The sequence below is a fragment of the Canis lupus genome, chromosome 9, assembly GCF_048164855.1.
Source record: "Canis lupus baileyi chromosome 9, mCanLup2.hap1, whole genome shotgun sequence".
NCBI lineage: Eukaryota > Metazoa > Chordata > Mammalia > Carnivora > Canidae > Canis > Canis lupus.
In genome coordinates, this window is record NC_132846.1 from 39,078,376 (window position 1) to 39,101,855 (window position 23,480).

The window sequence follows — 23,480 nt, forward strand, 5'->3', positions numbered from 1 at the left end:
GTGATTTTCACTGCAAAGCAGCTTTCATCAAAGGCACATATGTTCCCACCCTACACCGACTGCCTCAGTGAAGCATTCCAGCTGACAGTATTCCAGCCCCACCACAAACTGAGAAACACCTATAACAGGTTTATCAACAAAATCCAAGCCTCACTGTGCTGAACTCACCGTGGACTATAGGATGCTATTTATTAAAGGCTGACAGAAGAAGAATTTTAGCCACTGCTTTAAGTTTAGCCCAGAGTACTGAGAGTGGTTTTCCTTTCTCTCCTTTATTGCTGACCACTCCTAGTCCTAAGAGTATAACAGAAGCCTGACTTTAAGAAATTGAAAATACGTAAGGCTAGCTTCATCCATGATATTGGTAAATTGCACACTTTCCTTAAATTCTAAAGCAGAAACCTACATGAAAAAAGATTAGACTTCTGCCTCAATCTGGCTAACAACACAGACTGATCATTTTTACAGGGTTAGTCAATATATTTAAGGGATTGGGTAAATATGCCCTGTTGGAGATGGGCTTGAGGACAAATGTAGCTAGCATCAGAGAAAGCCAGGCTCTCATAAATATAGAAGGAAGAATGCCAGAGAAAATGATCAAGCAGAGGTTGTCATAACAGTACAGAACTCCTAAGGAACAGAGGCCACATGGTAGAGCTGAGAAGCCAACCAGACGGTGGAGCAGACTGACAGGTTAAGTAGACAGTGAACCTCTGATGGGCTTAGCAAGGTTAAGATAGTCCCTACCAATCTAGTACCCTGAGACAAATGGAAAATAGCAGGGGAAACTTTTAGATTAAAAGTTCTATAAATCTGGATAATAAACAAAGGTAAGAGAAGCAAGAACCAGGAGAACCAACACATGCCAAAGGGACAGAGAGGCTCAACCAAAGATAGAGGATTGACCACATATAGATGTCTCTGCTTTCTTCCAAAACTCAAAAAAACGACAGTTTTTTGTTTTTAAGTCATAAAGCCACAAGAATGAAAAAAATAGAACACACAAAAGTGAAAATTTGAAAGCTAGAGAACAGAACAGGTAATAACTGACTTAGCAGACCCAAAAAAGCCTTATCCTAAGCCAGCAAAAGGGAAAATTAAGATACAAACTGATTTGCTCTATAGAACCTGCATATATCCCAGATGGCTACTACTGCTACCCCTTGGAATTGGGGGGAGGTGTACAAGGATGGAGCTGAAATTGGAGGATCTATTGAAAATCTATTTTTTTTAAGATGTTATCTATTTACTCATGAGAAACACAGAGACATAGGCAGAGGGAGAAGCAAGCTCCCTGCAGGAACCCAATGTGGGACTTGATCCCAGGACTCCGGGATCATGCCCTGAGCTGAAGGCAGATGCTCAACCACTGAGCCACCCAGGCATCCCTGAAAATCTGTTTAAGAAGCAGATGGATATCTATCTCCTATATGCCCTACCTAATTCCACAGAGCCGGCAATTCCCTTTCTACCCCCCACAGCAGACTGAAAAGGATCTCTGGACTGGGGGAAGACCAGAGAATAAATGTGTCATACTGAAACCAGGGGCATTATGAGAACGTTTGTACTCTAAATAGCAAACCCTCAGCTCTATTCTCCTTTCAGCTTCCAGAAATCTGGAGCAAGGCTTATATTCCGCAGCCTGGAAACTGGAAAAATTCCTCTCTGGGGAAATTGACAGCCCAATAGAAATGATGTGAAAATACTGATGTTGAATATTCTCCATAAAATAAGCCAACAGATATCTCTTCATTAAGGCCACAGTCATAAGTCCAGCCATAAATAAACAATAAGGATTCCTAGATATATGCATATAGCCTCAGGCATAAGAAACAGAGACCAAACCTCGCAAACCAAAAATCAATTTGAAGGACACAGAGACTATGTGGGGATCTGAAAACTATTCTACATCCTCAGAAAGGGTAAAGAAGATTTTGAACCAAAAAAAAAAAAAAAAGAAGAAGATTTTGAACCTATAAAGCAAAAGCAGGATGTTGTAAGAAGGAACACAGAGAACTCAAGAGTTCTTGGAAATTGCAGAAATTAAAACTCAGTAGAAAGATTAGGAAATGAAAAAAAATAATAAAATAAATAAAATTTTTAAAAAAAGAAAGCTTAGGAAATGAGCTTGACAAAAAAAAAAAAAGAAAGAAAGAAAAAAGAAAAAATGAACTTGACAGAAACTTCCAGACTATAGAGAAAAAAAACAAAACAAAACAGAAAATTGTAGAAAGGGAATAAGAAAATCAATCCAAGAGATCAAATATCCAAATAATAAGTATTTTAATAAAGAAAAAATAGGAATTTATCCATAACTCAAGAAAATTTCAAAGAGGTGGAGAATAAGTATTTCCAAATGATAGAACATACTCATTGAGAAGCTGGAGAGATTCTAAAGTCTCGAATAGATGAAAACAGACCCATACAAAGAGACATTGCCATATTTCATGATGCTGAGTACCTAAAGAAGATTCTTAAGTTTTCCAGAAACAAAGAGAGAAGGAAAACATATTTATAAGAATCAAGAGTTGAATACAATCAGTCTTCTAAATAATTCCACCAAAAACTCAAAGACAAGGGAAGAATGCCTCAAGAGTCCATCATAAAATAAAGGACATTCTTAAGTTCACAGATGAAGGGAAACATCAGGCTGAGTGAGAGCTGCAGGTCAGTCTATGGAGACAGAGAGTCCAGACTGGGGAAAGTCAGAAGATTCCAAGGAAGTAGCCTCCAAAGACAAGAAGTTGATAACTATCTAATAAAAGTGAATTGACATGAGTGTTACATGATAAAGGAGAAGTACATGGAGCACTAAGAAAAAAAATGACATAAAACCAAATGTTGTATCAGAAAATAATCATAGTAAACCATATGACTCCATCGCTAATAGTGTTTACAGTCATGATAATGAAAACTGTTGATGTAGCCAAAATAATGATCTAAATATATTTAGAAGATAGAAAATTGGAAAATGTAGACATGTGTACATAATGGTGGTTAAGGGACAAGGTACAGAAAAGAGAATTATATCTTAATCTTAAAAGATAGAAGTCAATAGATAATGACTAAAACTGAAAATCCTCTTCAATAATATCCTATTTAGAGATAAAAAGATAAATATCACTGAAAAAGTGAAAATATTTTAAAGTGATCTCTCTGGGAAATGGAAAAATATATAGGGAATAGGAAATATATATTTTTTGAAATAAACCTTATAGCACTATTTGGCTCTTTATGTGCATATATTATTACTTTGATTTAAAAATTAAATTAAAAAATAGGCAGACAATCTGAATTACCACACATATTAAATTAAAAAGAAGCCAGGAAAGCCAGAGGTCTGGAAAATATTTGGATTTCCTTCCTTTCCTCTGTGGGCCCTGGGTCTCTTCCTGTTTATCTCAGTTCTGTCATCTCTGGGGTTGTCATATTAACCAAATCCTATTCTTTTTTAACCAAATCACCTTCCTGTCTCTGGAAATTTCTCCAATGACTAAATTAGCAGTTAAAATCACACAGCTTTAGAAAGTCTTTCACCAAACATCAGAAGCCAAAGAAATTTCCCTTTGGGTGAATGATACACTTGAACATACTTGTTTCAAAATGCAAATTTCTCCCAGATACACATATACAATTTTGTTTCTTTAGCAAACAATAATAATAACAACAACAATGATATTTATGCTTCTGATTTAGATTGAAATAGTACTAACTTTATGTGGCCTCTAAGAATAGAATATCCAAACTTTATCATTAAATTCTATGTGTGGTACAGTTATTTCCAAACCATTTAAATCCACAGGTGGGTCTCTTTCCATAGCCAATGAACAAAAAGGGATTGGGAGGTTGCAGTTCATCCATTTATGCCAGGACTCACCCATGATTGTGGGTCAGGAACAGAAACAGAAGTCAGTGCTTCTAACCCCTGATTCTTCTAATGGCTCCTCTGCTGTCCTCCCACAGAAACAGTGGCAGTCACTTTTCAAGAGGAGTATGGATACAATTGGGAACAAAGAAAGCAGCGTAGCTTCGAGTTTCAAATTAGACTTTTTTTTTAAGCCCATAGACAAAACAATAATCTTGAAAGCATAGGTTTCCTTTGCAAGAGCCAGGCCCTTGAGACAGCAAATGGCTTTTTTGTTATTGTTGTTCTTGTTGTGTTTTATTTTTACTGTTAAAACCTTAGCTCTTTTCCCAGAAAACAGTGGGCAGTGAAACATAGGTAGGCAGAAAAGGAAATACAGATAGAAAAAGAAACTTGAAATAGGGTAAGGGGAAATCCAAAAGCAACGGAGGAGTGTATCCTGCTTCCCATCCAGCACTCTGGTACGTGACAGACAAAGAGTAAGGAGTACAGGGACGCCTGGGTGGCTCAGCGGTTTAGTATCTGCCTTCAGCCCAGGGCATGATCCCAGAGTCCTGGGATCAAGTCCCATGTAAGGCTCTCTGCATGGAGCCTGCTTCTCCCTCTGCCTATATCTCTGCCTCTCTCTCAGTGTGTCTCTCATGAATAAATAAATAAAAATCTTAAAAAATAAAAAAGAGAAGTACAACCATAGGACAGACACAGCATGAAAGATACTTTTGAAAGGTGGAAAATAGTGAAGTGGTAGGTCACAAACTAATTGAACCTTCTATAGAAAAATGAAGTCAGCCACATATTCATGTATCTAAGTTCTATTATATTAAAATTTAAACCCACCACTAAAATGCTTAGATCTGGAGAATTGGTATAGTTTTGCTTTTCTCTGAATACACAGCCTTTTCAATATGGAGTATCAAAAAACCTATTCACTTGTTCAAAACTAATTTATTGACTACTTACTATGCTCCCATTACACCAGGGATACAGAGGTGAATCAGATAAACAAGCTCCCTACCTTCATAGTTCCCACTTTAGCTGGGGAGACAAGCAGAAAATATGTAGGGAAAAAATTAAAGAACATAATTATAGCCCATAATAAAAGGATAATGAGATAGAGAAGATAAGAGACACTTTGGACCTACTAAGGAAGAAAGCCTATCAGGAGAGCTGCCCTTGATCATTCAAAAATTTGTTCCCAATATCACACTTTCCAATACTTAAGAGACAGAGTATAATGATCCAGCAAAAGAAATAGGAAAAAAAAAAAAGTAGCCAGAGCAGTGTGAGAGAAATCAGGGAGAGATAAACATCAAGAAACCAGAGAGGTTTCTGTATGAGTGAAAAGTGTCTGAAATTTAGCAAATATATTTCAAGTAGTGGAAGTAGAACTCCACATTTAATAGATAGCAAATGAGGATAAGAAAGTAAAGACATGTGCTACAGGAAGCTTACTTAAAAAAAGAATTTGTATTTAGATCACAGGCAAAGAGAGTGCAAACTCGAGTGTCTATTCACCTATGTGTATTTTTTAGGATTACATAGACATGAGCATGATTATGAGCTGATTGAGAAAGAGCCAGTAGAGAACTAGAGAGACTGAGAACACAGGAGAAACAAGGGCAAATCAGTGGGGGAAATAAAACACTGAAGGACAAAACAAACCCATGACCACACCCTGGACTCTAGACTCACATACATAATTGCCCACTCAACATGACCAGTGATCATTCGCAACTTAGCATAGCAGTTGCTTGCACCAAAAGCCAGAAATGAATCCTGACCTTTGGCTTTTCTCATACCTTCATGCTGTGGGTCCTAACATTTGTCCAGAGTCTAATCAATTCTACACTGCCATTGCCTCTCACCTTAACTGTTAACCTGTCTGCCCTCTGCCATCCTCGATCCCTTACAGTATGTTTCCACACAGCAGCTAGATCGATCTCTACAAAACCTAAGACAAATCATGCCATTCTTTAGCCCAAAACCCTCAAACACCTTCCCATCTGACTCCGAAAAAAGTCACTACTTTGACCTATAAAATCCTGTGTGATTTGGCTGTCCCCTCATTCCCAACGTGCTTCCCTCTTCCGGCCCATCTTTGCAAGAGGGTCAGGAAAGTATAGGAATGCACATCTGCAACAACTACTCTTTCTTTTTCAGAGAAAGAAAGAAAGAAAGAAAGAAAGAAAGAAAGAAAGAAAGAAAGAAAGAAAGAAAGAAAGAGAAAGAGAGAGAGAGAGAGAGAAAGAAGGAAGGAAGGAAGGAAGGAAGGAAGGAAGGAAGGAAGGAAGGAAGGAAGGAAGGAAGGAAAGAAAGAAAGAAAGAAAGAAAGAGAAAGAAAGAAAGAAAGAAAGAAAGAAAGAAAGAAAGAAAGAAAGAAAGAAAGAAAGAAAAAGAAAGGCCATCTCCTGAAATGAAGAGGCACAGTCAGAGGTTTAGGAGAGGTGGGAAGAAAACATGTGAGAGTTTCACAAAAATAGCTACTCAGCAAAATGTGAGAGGGAGACAACCTAAAATAAGCAAAGATTTGTAAGAGTATGAAAAATGCATTTTAGTGACACTTGTTCACATAGCTGTGGTTTACTCCAACCAGTGCTCAGCAGTCCTAAAACAGGAACAAAAGAGGTAAGTAGATTCAGACTGGGGTTTTTTTAAGACACAGTGCAGCAACAGGACAACTGCTGATGGAATCTAGAATGCTAGTGTGTGTATGGGACAGGGCAGGTGGGGGGAGTGTTGTCTAGCTAGACCCTCCTAAGAAAAGGGTGTTGGGAAACACACCTACCATGGGGGTCCTCTGAGGCTTTTTCTAAAATTGAAAAGGCAAAGTCATGGGTAGCTCAATGTAAGAAAAATTCCCAAGGTCAACAGCACCTACTCCAAGATCTCATTAAGAGAGTCAACACGCATCTCCTTTGGCAAGATCTAGCTAGAGGTATAGCTTAAGTGTCTTTCCCTTACATTCATTTTACATCAGTAAGGCTCCCAAATTAGACTTCCACAGATTAAGACTTTTAGGAGTTGTTAAACATAAATTCAACTTTTAAAAAGATCGTATCTAAAAGGGTAGCTCCAGAACTAGCTTCAGAGAGAACTTTTTAAAGCCTCCATTATTTCCTGATAGTCAACCTGAACATAATTCTCATCCCATAAAAATCTTCTTACCTACAGTCATGTAGCCCAAAGCTACAACCATATACCTGGCACCTTTACTCCCAGGAAGACCTAACTCAGTCATCACAATTTATATAAATATTAATAGGTAAGAAGTAATCACTTAGGAACTGGCTTAGAGATTGTTCCAAAGAAAATCCCTCCCTGAGCATACCAAAGCAATTCTCAAATCCATACATAAGGCCTTCTGGGTATAACATTTATTTTAGGAAATTCTAAATATATTCATATATGGATTTGTTAATCTTTCAATCTTTGATCTTTCAATCTTTGAAAAATTTTGTATTTTATTTCTAGCAAAGTTAAAATCATATATCAATTGATCCTTGATACTACATACATAGGGAGCATCTAAGTCCCCAGTACTTTTTCTCTAGTAGAGCACAATTCCACCTACCATGTAACAACCTATCTTGGGCAATATACACCTTCATAAGAACCAAAACAAATTTATTGGAAGGTTACCATATAATCTTGTAAATAAAATTCTCTCTTGACTAAAATCCTTGTTCTTTGAAAGTGGGATTTCATAAAACTTCTTTCTAAGTCAATTTTATTTTCTATCTTATAACATGAAAAGAAAACTCCAAGTATATGTAATATATCTAATAGTCTAATTAGATATATTTTATTGAACTTAAATGGTGATTCAGAAAAAAAGTATCATTGGCAGTGAAAAATACTGTGTAAGTGTAATCTAGTTGTACTAGGTTCATGGCTACCGACAAAATTATTTTCCTTCATATAAGGAAAAAAAAAGGTACAGATCGCATAAAGGCAAATTCCCCATATGACTGACTCCCCTCAACTAACCAATGAAACTACCGTGGAGCTCACCAATGACCTCGTAATGCCAACCAAACCTCCTGATTCACTATCCCATTTATCTTGCTGTTCTCCCTTCTTTCTTGACACTCTCTTATCCTTTGTTGCAACAAACTCTTCTTCTGGAGTCATGCTTCCTTTTACCCCTCTCAGTTCTCTTCTTTACCATTCTGTGGCTTCCTTCCTTAAGTGTCACCCTTCACCAGCTTCATTCTGACTTGACCCTGCACTACCATGCCTCACATCTCTAGAACCCCAAAATACACTTTTAACTGCCTAACCTACTACGCATCACCAACGGAATGATTTGCAGGCACCTCACACTTAACATGTTCAAAATAGAACTATTCTCTTCCCCCAGGAATGGTTGCTCTTTCTTTCCTACCTCAGAAAAGAATTTAGTCATTCACTCAGCTGACTTAGCCAGAAACCTAATGGCCCATTTGTACTCTTCTCTCTACCATATTTAACACATTTACTCACTCACCAACAACAACTTAAAAAATGGATTGAGGAATTTTACATGTAAACTATTTTTGAGTATTCCAAATAACTCTGCAATGTAGGGGTCTCCATTTTACAGATGATAACTGATGTAAATTTTTAATAAGTGAATGGAGGTTTGTCTGACTCTAAACTCCATGGTCTTCTCATAAACTATGCTGTCCAGCTAGACTGTGGGAAGCTACAAATATGCCAAATCTGGCCTGCCACCTGTTTAAAGGTTTGCTGGAACATAGCCATGTACATTTATTTATGTCTTTGCCTGCTTTAACACTACAAGAGCAGAGATGAGTGGTTGCAACAGAGACTAATGGACCACAAAGCCTAAGATAGTTGTTATATGTCCTTTAACACAAGAAACAATTTGCCAATTCTGAAATTATACCATCCTCTGTATTCCTACCATCTCAGATTATGGCTTCCTGAATTATTGCAACAGCTTCCTACCTGGTTTCTCTATCCACAGCCTTTATTTCCTCTAATCCATCTTCCACACTAAAAAATAAAGTTCTTATTTATCCCACAACCTTTAGGATAAAAGGCAAATTCCTTATCAAGCTATGCAAGGCTTTTTTGACATCCTAGTTCCTTCCTTCCTCCCCATTCACATTCACTGTCCATTCAAGCCAAAGTGAAATGCATGGAGTTCTATGAAAGGGCCAAGCCATTTTGCTACTGTTTTTTTTTCACATATGTTCTCTTTATTTCAAAAAGTTTCTAAGTCCTACATGTTATTGTATTTTTTTAAGATTTTATTTATTTATTCATGAGAATACACAGAGAGAAGAGAAAGAGAAGCAGAGACACAGGCAGAGGGAGAAGCAGTTTCCATGCAGGGAGCCTGATGCAGGACTCAATCCCACGTCTCCAGGATCACGCCCTGGGCTGAAGGCAGCGCTAAACCACTGAGCCACGCAGGATGCTGGTGTTTTTGTATTCTAAGCTCAGGAGTCCCTTCCTCCTAGAAATCTTCCTGCACTGTTCAGGATAAGCTAGGTAAACTTCTTTCATTCATTCAACATACATTTAATGAGCTTATCAACTAGGTACAATACTTTGTGACAAATATATAATGACAAATAGGACAAACAGACCCTGTTCTTACCAGCTGTAGAGTTCAGCCCAACTTCTTTATTCATGTGTTCAAAATCTTAAGCTAAGAGCTAAGATGGAGATGAAGATGGAGAAAGAATAGAGATGGTGAAGGAGTTGTAGATGGAAATGGGAATAGAGATTGGGATGGAAATGGAGCTGAGAATGGGGATGGAGATAGGGATGAGGAAGAGGATGGAGATGAGGATGGAGATGGGGCTGGAGATGAAGATGGGGATGAGGATGGAGATGGGGTGAGGACAGAGATGGGATGAGGATGGGGATGGAGATGGGGATGAGGATGGGGATGAGGATGAAGATGGGGTGGAGATGAGGATGGAGATGAGGATGGGATAGAGATCAGAACAGAGATGGGGATGGGGTGGAGATAGGGATGGGAGTAGGGATAGATAGGGATGGAAATGGGAATAGAGATGGAGATGAGGATGGGGATGGGGATGAGAACAGAGATGGAGATGGGGAAAGGGATGGGGCTGGCAGTGGGAATGTGGGTGGAGATGGGGATGAAGGGAATGGGAGAGAAAGAGATGATTCAGTGATTCTCTTGTCTGACACTCATCACACCACTAACTTACTGAGGATCAGAAAGTATCTAGTTTGTCTCCTTAATAACAATTCTACCAGAACATCTGGGACAATGCTGGATGAATAAAATAATTTTGAGTGATACAGAGACACAAGGTAGTTCCAGAGACCAAGTCCTTGCAAAGAGGTCAGGCTAGTTAATAGGCCACTGAGAAAATTTCCTATTTTCTGGGAAAACTCAATCTTTAGAGACTCTGAGAGGTTTTGTGAAAATGTGACTAGGCATAAAAAGAAACATGAATATAAAAGAACATTCCTGCAAAAGATACAAGTTCTATTTTGAATAAGAAACAGGGAATAAAGTGCACATCACAGTCTTTTTCTAACTACTGGACTATACATCTGAAACTACTGAACCATGAAAAAAGGTACTTATAACCCTGAACTTTGTGTTCCACAAAATGTTTTTCCTCATAGGATACTCAGCTCATTAAATAAAAGAACCCCCCCCCCCAAAAAAAGGAAATCTTTTTTACAAGCAGAGGTAAAGCAGACACAAAGAATTGACCCAGTTTCCAAAATAAACATTAAGCTTAAAAGTCTCTCCATCTGGCTGAATCTAAAACCAGAAATGAAAATCAGCATGTTCACACTCTACTTCCTACCTACACCACAACAGCAAGAACAAGAAAAAATTCAACATGTAACTTAATATTAAATCTTAGTCAAATAAAGTCTCATATTAAGACATAATTTTTTTTAATATTGGAAAAGGGCAACAGTTCACTTGTTTTTCAGCAGCATTTATTTAATATTTTTATTTTATTTACTTTTTTTCTTCCAAGTTTTTATTTAAATTCCAGTTAGTTAACAGTTCACTTTTAAACCTTCCAATATATCCATGTGGGCCAAACTCTTTCAGAGCCCCCACTGGCCTGGTATACAGACTTCTCCCTGGCCTCACTCTCACATCCTGAAGTAAAAAAAAAAATAAAAATGCTTAGTTTCTATTACAAAAACACTTTTCTTTCCAAAAGCACATTTTCTGTTCTCTACAATATTTCCTGACAATGTCCCCTCTTAACTCTTTACTGACTACATTCTATTCAAAATAAACTTTACACTCCATAAAATAAGGTATATAATATACATGAAAAGCCCTAAAAAAAAAAAAAAAGAAAAGCCCTAAAACCTGTGACATTTCTTCCATTTCATTATTAATCACATTTCCAATAAACAGCCCAATTCTATGAAGAGTGGCATAACTGCACTAACAGAATCTTAGATACATAAAATGTTAGTACTGAAAGGGATCTTAAGGTCATTTATACCAACTCCTGCATTGCACAGTTGAAAAAACTAAAACCCAAAGAGATTCAGAGACTCTCCAAAGTCACACAGGCCTCTGTCCTCAACTTATTTTCCCAATCTGAGTCTCTGCATTTTCTATTTATTTCCTTTTCCTATAGAGAGAGATAAAAGCAATGACCATAATCTCAGCTTGGTTTTTTTCTGAACTCCACAGAGAATACTAAATTGGATCATCAACTAGAGAATATGATGCACTGCATCAGTCTCCTCTGCATGATGTTGAGTGACCAGTATGTAACTAAGTGCTCCCTGGTGGCTTAACCACCCACATGGAGATTTGAATTTCTCTTCATGCACATCTCACTGGCAGATGGTCCTGCTATACTTTTAAATGTGCTAAACCATTTGCCTACTGCATTATAAACCATATCAGTCAATTACACAAAGATCTTATACTGTTTGAGCTATCATCAATTACATCCTATTTGAAAATTACAGATTAGCATTATTATGACTACCTGTCTACCAATTAAATCTCACCAGTTTTCATATTTATAGTTTTCAGGTTAGCTTTGTTTTTCTTTTAAAGATTAATTGCATGGAATCTCATCAGGACAGATTCTGATTGCCATATACCACATGAGTCAAGCTGCCTCAATCTAGCAACCAAGCAGATCTTTTGGTCTTTGGAAAGACCAAAAATAAAAAAAAAAATGCTCTTAAATAAAGTAAGTACCAAAATCTAATCGTGAAGCCCTTTGAAATATGCTGTCTGCATGTATACTAATATATTTAACAGTGTACTAAAACAAAACTAAGCAAGCAAATAGAGAAAGGAAGAAAGAAAAAGAGAAAAATTTATGATTAGACAAATTATTTTTGGCAAAAAGTTATTCATAACATATTTTTATTTTATATTTCTTTTTTAAAATTATAAGTAGAGATGCAAGTGTACAGATTTTTTATAATGGTTGGACTAAAGTAAAATACAATTTTTATGATCATTTAGTAATGAAGAAGAAACTAAGTAAGCAACTACTTCCTTGATAAATCTTTAGGATTCATAAAGATTCATTAAGACAAAAGGATAATCATATCAGAAAAAAATTCCATTCTCATATTGCTTTCTTTTACAATCATTACAAAAAATCGTAAGTGCACTAAGATGCTTTCTGAAAAGAAGCAAAATTAGTCAGTCAGCTAATCTTTGGAAAAAAGAAAATTATTAGGGGCTCAATAAGATTATATAAATGAAATAGATTAGAAAACATTTCATGAAGTCATCACAAAGTATTTGCTCTGCAAAAAGCAAAAAGATTACCCACATCTTGATCTCAAAAAAAAAAGTATGCTATTTTCCACAACTGCTACAGAACTAAACTGCAAAAATATCTTTTCACAAATGTCCTTCAGTAGTGAATTTCCTGAACATCAGCAGAGTCATCAAGTTCACTCACGAACGAACAAATGCCATGGGCAAATGATGGAACAAAGGATTTAAGTCTAATAAATCCCCAAGTGGCAGGTAAAAGAAATACATGGGATCCTGCTGACTTAGAAAGAATCAAGAGGGAACATAAGGTGACTGGGACTGAAGGGAGGCCACAGTCATAAGTTTTGTCTGAAGATTCGTCTGATACCAACAAGGAGAACTTTGAGACAATGTTCCTGGACAGAGTCCACATGCAATTCAGCATCAGGGGTGAAAGGACCTCGAGGTCAGTGAGGAAAGACCATTAAAGAAAGAAGAGGGCTCAGAAAGGACCTAAGAACTGGAAGTGCTGCCATTAAAATTTCTCAATTTTGCTAGAAGGCATGGGAATTTTAGATGACTTTCTCCAGAAAAAAGAGGCTATCATTTACAAGCAATGATTATTTTTCTCCACAGAATCTAGGCAGTTGGTTTCTCCACCAACCTTTTGGTAAACATTTTTCTCAGTTACTGTGTGGTTATAAGTGCTTCTCAAACACCACTCAGTTCTAGATTGACTAGAATGTTAGTAGAACTAAAAACAAGAAGCTTTCTGTTTTCTATCTCCCTCTTCCTTAACTCTCCTTCTCCATCACACATGCACACACAGACACACAGACACGTGCACGCACACACACACACACACAGGTATAAAGACATACATGCTAAGTTGGTGGCTCCATCTATGGCTGATAACACATATTGGGTTCTGGGAACTGTAGTAGTTTGTTTTGTTTGTTTTACTTGGTGCTATTGTAGAGGGGGAAAGTGATACTAAGATTACAAACAGTTGCAATAGGCACATTTGGTTGATATTTTGAGCATGTATGTCCAATAAATTTTGGAATTGTTAAAAGTTACCGTCACACTTCATGAGTCTTGACAGTTTTCTATCAGCTTCTTGGGTTGTTGCAAAGGAAACAAGCCATTAAATTACTAAGGACCCAAGGACTAAAAATAAAATTAAAAGGCATCTCCCTGGAACACTCCTGGCAATAGAAACTGGACTTGAGGCATAAAAAGAAAACCAAAGTCAACAGGTAAAAAAATGTCAGAAACTAGTAAATAAACAGAAAATTACTGCTCAGGTGTTACAAGAAAATAACACAAACCCAGAAAAGAAAAGGAGCAAGTTTGAGATCAGGCCTTCATCTTGAAATCAAGATAGGAACTAAATAAAGATTAAAAAAAGAAGAAGAAAGACTTTTAGATATAGGAATATAATTGGCCATACATGAAGTAGAGAAAGAACAGAACCAAAATGAACCAAATGAAATTTTGAAAACTCAACTGAATCTACATGAAAATTTTCAGTGTAGTTAGATTCAAAAGGTAGACAGTTAAAAGTGATGGGGGAAAGGATTGTTGTTGCTTTTACTAACTAGCCTCTTAGAACTTATAACATCAGGGGCTTAGAGACTTAGAGTTGGAGCAATTCAGCTATAGGAGCCACTACAATCTCAGAGGCAGACCTAGGTGAACTCAAGGCTTTCACAAAGGAATCAGAGCCAAAAACGAAGAGTGTGCATTTTCCTGGCATGTATCTTCATCAGAGACCTAACTGGAGTAGATTCAAGAACAGGATATTCTCATTATAACCATCAAGGACATCTTCAATTTCACTCATTCATACATTCAACAAATTGAGATTGAGTATGGCATTAAAAATATCCAGTTTAGAAGCTGGTATACAGAAGCAAAAATAGGCAGACAAAGGCACTACTTTCATGGAGCTTGCATTCTGTAAATATGTTCTCAGGTCTTAATAGGTACAACAGAAGATTAAAGAGCAAGGAATAAGGGTGATTGGTTTTGGGTTGTTGTTGTTTTTTTTTTTTTTTTTTTTTTTATTAGAAGGTACCATTTGGGAGGAACTCCAAAAAGGTGATTTGAGTGGAGACTTGCATGAATTCATGGCATAAATCAGAGGAGGGATGTTATAAGCAATGGGGAAGCAAGTGCAAAGACCCTGAGACAGGACTGAGCTTAATGTGTTCATAGACAGCTAGATGGTTAACATGGATGGAAAAGAATAAGCAAGGGCAGGAATAGAAGAAGGTGAAATAGGCAAAGCAAACAAGAGCCAAACCATTAATACTTTGATAGAAGGGGTAGGGAATCTAGATTTTATGTGATGTGCGATGGAAAACATTGCAGGGCTTCAAGCAAAGGAATGGTGTGATCTTATTTACTTTAAAAGGGCTACTCTCACTTTCTCTGACTGACTTATTTCAATTAGCATAATATTTTTTAACTCCATCCATCACTTCTGGGTAGAGACTGTGGGGCAAGAGTGAAAACAGAAGGAACATCAGAGATTACAGTAAATGTCCAGACCAGTGATGACTTAGTCTTGAGTGGTAACCTATAGAAGTAGAGAGAATCAATCAAATGTATTTTGAAGGTAAAACCAACAAGGCTTGTTATGAACAGATGTAATAAATGAGAAAAACAGGTATCTAGGATGATTCTCAGGTTTAGGGCCTGAGAAACAAACTGAATAGTGGTATCCTTCAACTCTATGCAGATTTTATTTTCCTATTACCTTTGGTTTAAAAATCTCAAGAACAAAGAAAGAAAAATCTAACTATGTTAGTCTATCCACTCTGCAAAACAGTCTGGCAATTTCCTTTGAAAACTAAACATACATTTATTATGTGTCCCGACAATGTCATTCCTGGGTATTTAACCCAGAGAATTGAGAACTTATATCCAAACAAAAAACTGTACATAAAATCTTATGGCAGATTTCTTTGTAATAGCAAAAACTGGAAACAATCAAAATGGCTTTCAGTAGATGAACAGTTAAACAGTGATCTATCCAACCACGAAATACTACTCAGCAATAAACAGGAACAAACTATTGACACACTCAACAACTTAGATGGCTTACAAGGGGTTATGGTGAATGGAAAAGGCCAATTTCAAAAGGTTACATTTTGCATGACTCCACTTGCATAACATTCTCAAAATCACAACATTATATAGATGAAGAACAAAACAGTAGTTGCTGTGGCTTAGGGATGCTTTCGGGGAAGGGGCAGACATGACTATAAAGGAGTAACATGAGGAAAGGATGGTTTTGGTAGTGATGGAACAACTCTGTATCTTAAGTTCAGTGGTAGTTACAGGAATCTATATGTGATAAAACAATACAGAATTATACACACATATCGTATTAGTGCCAATGTTGATTATACAAGATGTAACTATTGGAGGAAACTAGGTAAAGTACACAAAAGCCTTCTCTATACTATCTTTACAACTTCCAGTGAATTAATAATTGCTTCAAAATAAATTTTTTAATCTATTTTCAAGTACAAGGCAAAATGCATTATATAAATACTGAAAGTAGTATAGTAATAAATATCACATCTGACAAAATGTCATCTTCTGAATTTATAATGCAGCAATACATCTTACCACTTTAGGTGTGTAGGAAACAGTTTAATTAATCATCAGGATCTCTTTGTATGTAGGAACATATTTCCTCCTAAAAGCCCCTGAGGCAGACAGCACTTGGCATTCTCAGTCTACTACTTTATTTCTAAACAGCAAGTAGAACCTGTGCATTCTTGTTTCTGTACCTGCACAAAGGCATATAGAGAGACTGAAGCTAAACTGCCAACACTGGTGCTCCAATAGATATCAAAAACTCTAAACTCTGAAAATGTTAAAACTGCCTTCATTGACCCAAGATATTGACCTTTCACGGGCCACCCTACACTCCTGAACTCTTAACATCTTTCCCATCAGTGTCAAAATGTAAACCTCGGCAATGTGGAATCTCAGAAAGAATGGCTTAGACCACAAACCAATAACCATGACCCAAAGGCTTAACAAATGCTAATAACACTAATCATACCTCTACTGTAATGATCTTAAGGTTACTCTAAGGGTCAAAACTAGACTTGGATAAATCATCTAAGTCAACTTGAAGGCACAGATGATGGTGAAGTCTCCCTCAAAATCATCTTTTAAGACAGCTTTTTTGATATGTATCTTCTTAATGTTCTGATCTTCTGACACAATCTATTCTCAGTTTGAGTGGAGAACACATGGTCTTTCACTCCTTTAGAGAACATTCTATTCTCAAGAACATCAACCATTTAGTACTCAGGTATGCCTGCTAAATCCTGAACATTTTTGTCATCGCCAAATGAGTCTGCATTTACTAATCCTTTCATTCTCTCAAAGGGGCATATATTCAACCTAGAGTGTTTGTACTGAAGACTAGATTTAAAACTTTTTTATGAGTTTTAATTATAAAAAAAAAAAAAACATAAAACTATCCTGAGATCAACGTTAGTCAAGAATTCAATTACTGACTAAAGTATTTTCTAAACTATGTATCTCCCATCGTATCCTGTCTGGTTTTTTTGGAATTTAACATTGCCAATAAAACCAATGGGATGTGCCAGGTGTTGCCTTTCTAGATGCTGGTCTCCCTTGGAAAGAACTCTGCCAGATATGATGCTGTGAACAGAATTAAAGAGTTCCCATCCTGATTTTTGTATCACTCTATCCACACTGTTTTTCATGTGTTAATACATTCTAAAAAGTAAAATACATTGTTTTGCATTTTATTTTCTAAGGCTGAATAAAAATTAAACCAATGTAAAATAACAATGGATTAAAAGCCTTTCTGAGGACAAAGTAGTTTCATTTTAATCATGTTAGAGATTGGAGCCTGGAAAACTGCCAACAACAATAATTTTTTAATTAAAAAAGAAAAACAAGATACTTACAGCCAACCATCATCATGGCCACTGAAAACATCTTCTCCACATCTGTAGTAGGAGCTATGTTTCCAAATCCTATGGTTGTAAGGCTTGTCATGGTAAAGTAGAGAGAGGACACGTACAGAGAATCCTTGCTGGGTCCTCCTTCCCATATCCCTGCACTGGTATTATATCGATATGGAGTCCCAATGCTCAAGGCCAGCTGGTAGAGCCAACTGTCTATTTGGATGGTGTTCGTCACTTCATCGATGACCTCATAGTCCCCAATGCTGTACCATATACAGGCCAGCCAGTGGGCAACTAGTCCAAACACACATACCAGGAGCACAAGGACTGCTGCTCCATATTCTAGATAATGGTCCAATTTCCTAGCAACACGGCCCAGTCGCAAGAGACGCACCACTTTTAAAGAACTGAAGAGACTGCTGATTCCCTAAAGAAAAGAAAAGAAATGACATGACACTTTCAGAAAAGAAAAGGCTGGGAAACAATTCAATGGTTTACCTTCATGAACTTAATTGACCATGTATACACCAAGAACATACATTTTAAGTCAACAACAACAACAAAAAAAAAGGTAAAGAAACTTTTTTTAAAAAAAGCAGATTTTCCCACCAAGAAATAAGATATTTCGGAATAATTAAATAAGACAACTTTTCATTAGCTAAGGAAATTGCTCAAATGCAATATATACAGAGTATAGAAATAGGATGATGAAATCAGACCTTTTATCACTTCTTCCTATAAAACTTTTCCTCTACTTGAAAACCTTTATTTTTATTTCTCACTTTATAATAACCATGAGCACCAAACTTCTGAGAAAGGAATCCCAATCTTACTGGCAAGCAAACAGGAAATACTTCTGTGCATATGAGGAGAATGAGCAAGTGCCATTGTTGCCTCCACTACCTCCAGTCACAGTCATGATAAGCACTAAATTTGTAGAGCTCTGAAAAAGTTAGGAGTTGAACATAGAATGGGTACATAATCTACAAAATCCAAAATCCTATCATCCTCTAGCAATAGTCATAGAAAAGAATACCATAAGGGAGCAGCAGCAAGATAATTCATATTTTGCTGAGAAGCTTAAAATCCAAATACAGCACTATCCAATTGCAAATATAGCATACATTTTCTTCAATCACTCCAAATCCCATAGTTATTTTTTGGAGGGGGAAGCTTATAATAAGCCATGTGGGGAAAGAGGATAAATTCATTCCTGATACAGGAAAGAAAGAGCTGTGATCAGGATGCCTCTCATCTGACTATCACCCTCTAATTTCATGAAATGTATGACTCTATTATTGCTAATTCTTTCTCCCAGGGAAGAGACAAGGAGTCTAGTGTAACTCACTCTGAGCTTCCTTCTGACCAACACAGAGGAACTGGTTGGTATAGTGAAACAGATGTGACATTAGTAAGACTCTAATTTTGGCATCATAAGGTTCTTGATAGTTCAGGTAAAAGGGTTAAGAATGTATTTGGTTATGTTATATTCCATGTGGTAGCATATGACTGAGATATTTCAAAATAAATATTTGAAAGAGAAGCAAGAACAAGAGACCTTGTGGAAATAAAAGAGTAGCAGGAGCATTTTGACAGTTTTCTGTCTCAAGCTCAATACCTCAGGCCTGGCTCTATTTCAGTTCCTACTCTCAAATGTTGTGGCATTAATGCAGCCTTAAAATAAACTCTTATTTTGCTTGAACACTTGAGGGGGGAAAACAAATATCAAACTTTAGGCAGTTAAAAAAAAAACTAGGAAAATTCAGAAGATGAATTGGCATAATTCAGTGACATAAGATGATGAAAGGAAAGAATTTTCAAGAGAACTTGGAAGCTCTCAGAAATGGAACCAGGTAATCACAAGCAACAAAGACAAAAATAAGCATTTATTAAGCACTTCTACAGCCCACCTCTGCATTAGGCCCATGGGGCATTAAAATAAACATGCCTTGCTTTTGTTCTAAAGAAACCCATAGTCCAATGCATGACAAACTCAGGACTAAATTAAAAAATAAAACCAGTGTTGCTATAGATGTTGTTCTCTACTTAGCTTAAAATGCTAAAAGAACTATGATACTTCTGATAAAATACTGCATAGAAAGGGTGCCTGGGTGGCTTAGTTGGTTCAGTATCCGAATCTTGACTTTGGCTCAGGTCACGATCCCAGGGTTGATGGAGCCCCAAGTCGAGCCTATGATGAGCTCTGTGTTGGGCTCCATGCTGGGTGTGAAGCCTACTTAAGATTCTCTCCCTCTCTCTAAAAAACAAAACAAAACAAAACAAAACTGCACAAAGAAGTTATTTCTACCGGATTTTTCTCTAAAAACAGAAAAAAAAAACAAAAAGAAAAAACAGAGAGGAAATCTTTATCCTCATTGAAACTGAAAAACAGTTACCACTCTCAACTAGAATGCTAAGAATCAGGACCTCCTAGAATTAGGTCCCAATGCTGGGAGGACATGCTCCCCTGATCTCTGACAGGCAGAACTCTCCAAGAGGAGGTGGTCCACCCTGCAGGGTCCCTGCATAGGACCTCACTTATTCAAAAAGCATCATTTTCTATGGCCATGTCCAACACTACTGAAGCATTAAAAAATATTTTGTAAGCATTATAAACTATGCCACAAGTTCTGTGATACCACTTTCTCCTGAGTTTTACCAACTGCCCAACTGATATCTCTTTCAAAATCGTTTTCTAGGGCTACCTCTCTCCATGCTTCTATGATGTGTTAGGATTCTTATCATGATTATCCTCAACACTCTTCCGGTTGACCTACTGCATGTGCATGATTCAACTGACTCCTATATATGGAAATCACCAGTCTACTTCTTAGCACAAAACTGTCTCCTAACTTGCTGATACAGAAGCCAAATACTCACTATACATTTCAATTTAAATGTCTCACAGGTGTTCAAAATGTAATTGGTCCCAAAGGGAATCCCTTGCTCTGCCTGAATGAGTTCTCCACCTCCTACTCTTTTGAGTGGCATCATTACCTGCCCCATCCCCCAGACAGCTGGCTATCAACTGTTATCAAGGATGAGTAAGTGCTTAAAATATACCTACTTAATAAATATCTCAAAAATTTCCCTTCTTTCCTATTTCCAAGGCCTTGTCTTGGTCATGGCTTCATGTTTTTACTTACTTGTGTGACAAGAAGAGCCTCCCCCCCATCTGCCACCCTAGCCCTGTTCCTACTCCCTTTAATTCACAGATCACACTACACAGACTACCAATCTGGGTATATTTAAATCATATCTATTTATTCATGTCCCTCTCCAATCTTTACTTCTACCTCATACCTATAGGATTGAGTATTAACTTCCTACTATGACATCCAAAACCCTTCAGAACCAATATCTGCCTATCTGGTCAGCATCTCTGCCACCAATTCTTCTTCCTGCCTTGTTCCAGCTATACTCAATTACCTGTAGTTCCCAGATACCTATATGTTTTATGTCACATCACTAGTTGCTCAGGTCATGATCTCAGGGTTGTGAAATGGAGCCCCAGGACAGGCTCCACACTCATCAGGGAATCTGCTTGGGATTTTCCCTCCCTCTGTCCCTCTGTCCTGCCTTCAACTTGTGAGTGTGCATGCACTCTCTGAATGAATGAATTAATGAATAAATAAATAAATCTTTTTTTAAAATAAATTTAAAAAAAAGACATAGCCCAGAAATGTTGAGTAATTTGACTAAGCTCACATAGCTAGTGAGAGGGGCTGAGATTCAAATACAAGCAGTCTGGTTCCATCTAGACTTCCTGCTTCTAACCACCTCACTATCTGGCCTCATTCTGAAACTCTATATTATACCTAGAGCATCATCTGTAATTTAAGTACATTAGTACCTGCAATACTAGCTTATATATGGCCATTCTCTATAAGACTGAATAAAAGAAATTAAATACCTTGCCACACTCTTCTCCCCACCGAGGCACAGCCATGGCCCACTGCATGGGTATGTGGAGGCCCCAAAACTCTGTAGAGTCTGTACTCTCTAATACAGACCCAACTCACTGGATTCCCACAACAGCAGAATTCCTATCTCCATTGTTCATATGAGGACATTGAAGCTTAGACATAGTAAATGACTTGTCCAAAGTCACAGAGCTAGAAAAGAATGGAAGCATCACTCAGACCTAATCCCTCAGATTCTTAGCACATTTCCCACAACAACCAACTGCTGGGCAGTCTTCCTGTCCTTACCCCCAACAATCCTTGCAATATTCATCTTTCTAACACACAGTACCCTCTAGGGACTCATCCCAGACATTACATTAACCACAGACTCCAGTGCAGACCTTCAGGAGGTGCCCAGGCCCACCTCCATCTGAACTGCCAGGTCATTTCCCACCATGCCTTTGCAAAGCCATAGTGCTAGGGCCAAACCAAACTCCTGTTTCCTCCAAAACACAACCCCAAAGTTTCAGCTTTGAATCTGTCCAGGGTATTCCCTTCAACTACTTATAAAATCAGAAACTGTTATTCAAAATGAATAATATGCAAGTAGGCAAGTTTGCTTTATTTGGAAAGTTGCTTAACTTTCTTTTTCTCCATTATCTTGTATCAAAGAGAATTTAATGCAATCATTATAATCAAACTCAAAGTGAAAGGACTTGCTTTTAAAATGTGATGAAATAATAACTAATCTTCAATAAAGCAGGAAGGAATATCCAATGGAAAAAAGACTCAAAAAATGAGATGAAATACTTAAAACTTGAAATATTATAAATTTCCATCTCCATTAGGATGGATAAATACATAATCACACATTCACTCAATGGAATGCTATCCAAAAATAAACATGAACAAAGTATCTATATACAACAAGAATGAATCTAAAAAGCATCATATTGAGCAAAAAGACCAGATACGGGAGATGATATGCCATATAATTTCCTGTATAGAAAGTGTAAAAAACAGGTGGAACTCCTCTGTGGAATTAGAAGTCAATATAGCAGATCCTTATGCTAGGGGAGGGATAGTGACTATGATGAGCATGAGGAGAATCATGGGGTTCTGGCAACATTCTGTTTCTTAATATGACTTATAATTACTAAGTATGCTCACTTTGTGAAAATTCTTTGAGCTCCACACTTAAAATTTTAATTTTCTTTAAGTATGTTATATTTAAACATAAAGAGTTATGGAAAATCCAGCAGCCACTGCTCTGTTAACACTTCACCACAGTACATAATTCAAATTAATTATCTCTTCTGCATCATGTGATTTTTTTGAGGAAGGGGAGTCATATTCAATATTGTATTAAAACAAGAGACTTTCCTAACTGGGGTTCCTGGGTGACTCAGGTTGGCTCAGGTTGTGATCTCAGGATCCCAGGATTGAGTCCCGCATCGGGCTCCCCACAGGGAGCCTGCTTCTCCCTCTGCCTATGTCTCTCTCTGCCTTTCTCTCACTCTGTGTCTCTTGTGAATAAATAAATAAAATCTAAAAAAAAGAGAGAGAGAGAGACTTTCCTTATTTATGACTCACTCTCCGACCTTTAGAGTGACCAGAGCCACAAATTGTATTTAATTCCTTGTTTAAATTTTAATCTCCAAAACAAATTAATTAATTAATTAATTTGAATTTCACTCTTAGAGTAATACTGGACACTTCTGAAGGCCAATCCTCAAAAAATGCTCTCCTTCTATTTTATCACCTTTTTGAAAACAAATTCTTGAGTTTGTACTTTCCACCTGTTCTATCTGCTCATTTATTTTCTGCTTCATTTCACTACACACTTTCTAGTCCTTCTGTGTCTTCCTCTTAAGTCCAGCAGTTTTCTGCCTCTACTCCAACCTCTGAGCTCTTAACACACAATCCCTGGGGTTCCACAGGTAGAAGAGAATATGAAACACATGAAACAGAGAGAACACAGCAAGGCTAATGGAGAACCTTCAGCCATCAGTCTTCCGCCTTTCCAACTAATTTCCTTA

The 23,480-nt window shown here is 37.2% G+C and overlaps 1 protein-coding gene across 1 annotated transcript in view; it reads right to left on the reverse strand.

Annotated features, from left to right (window-relative positions):
* Window positions 1-23,480, reverse strand: part of KCNH5 (potassium voltage-gated channel subfamily H member 5) — a 278,213-nt gene that overhangs the window by 181,088 nt on the left and 73,645 nt on the right. The window contains exon 7 of the mRNA XM_072838864.1: window positions 17,537-17,963. Within this exon, the coding sequence (XP_072694965.1) occupies window positions 17,537-17,963 (427 nt within the window). The remainder of the gene's footprint in view (window positions 1-17,536; window positions 17,964-23,480) is intronic.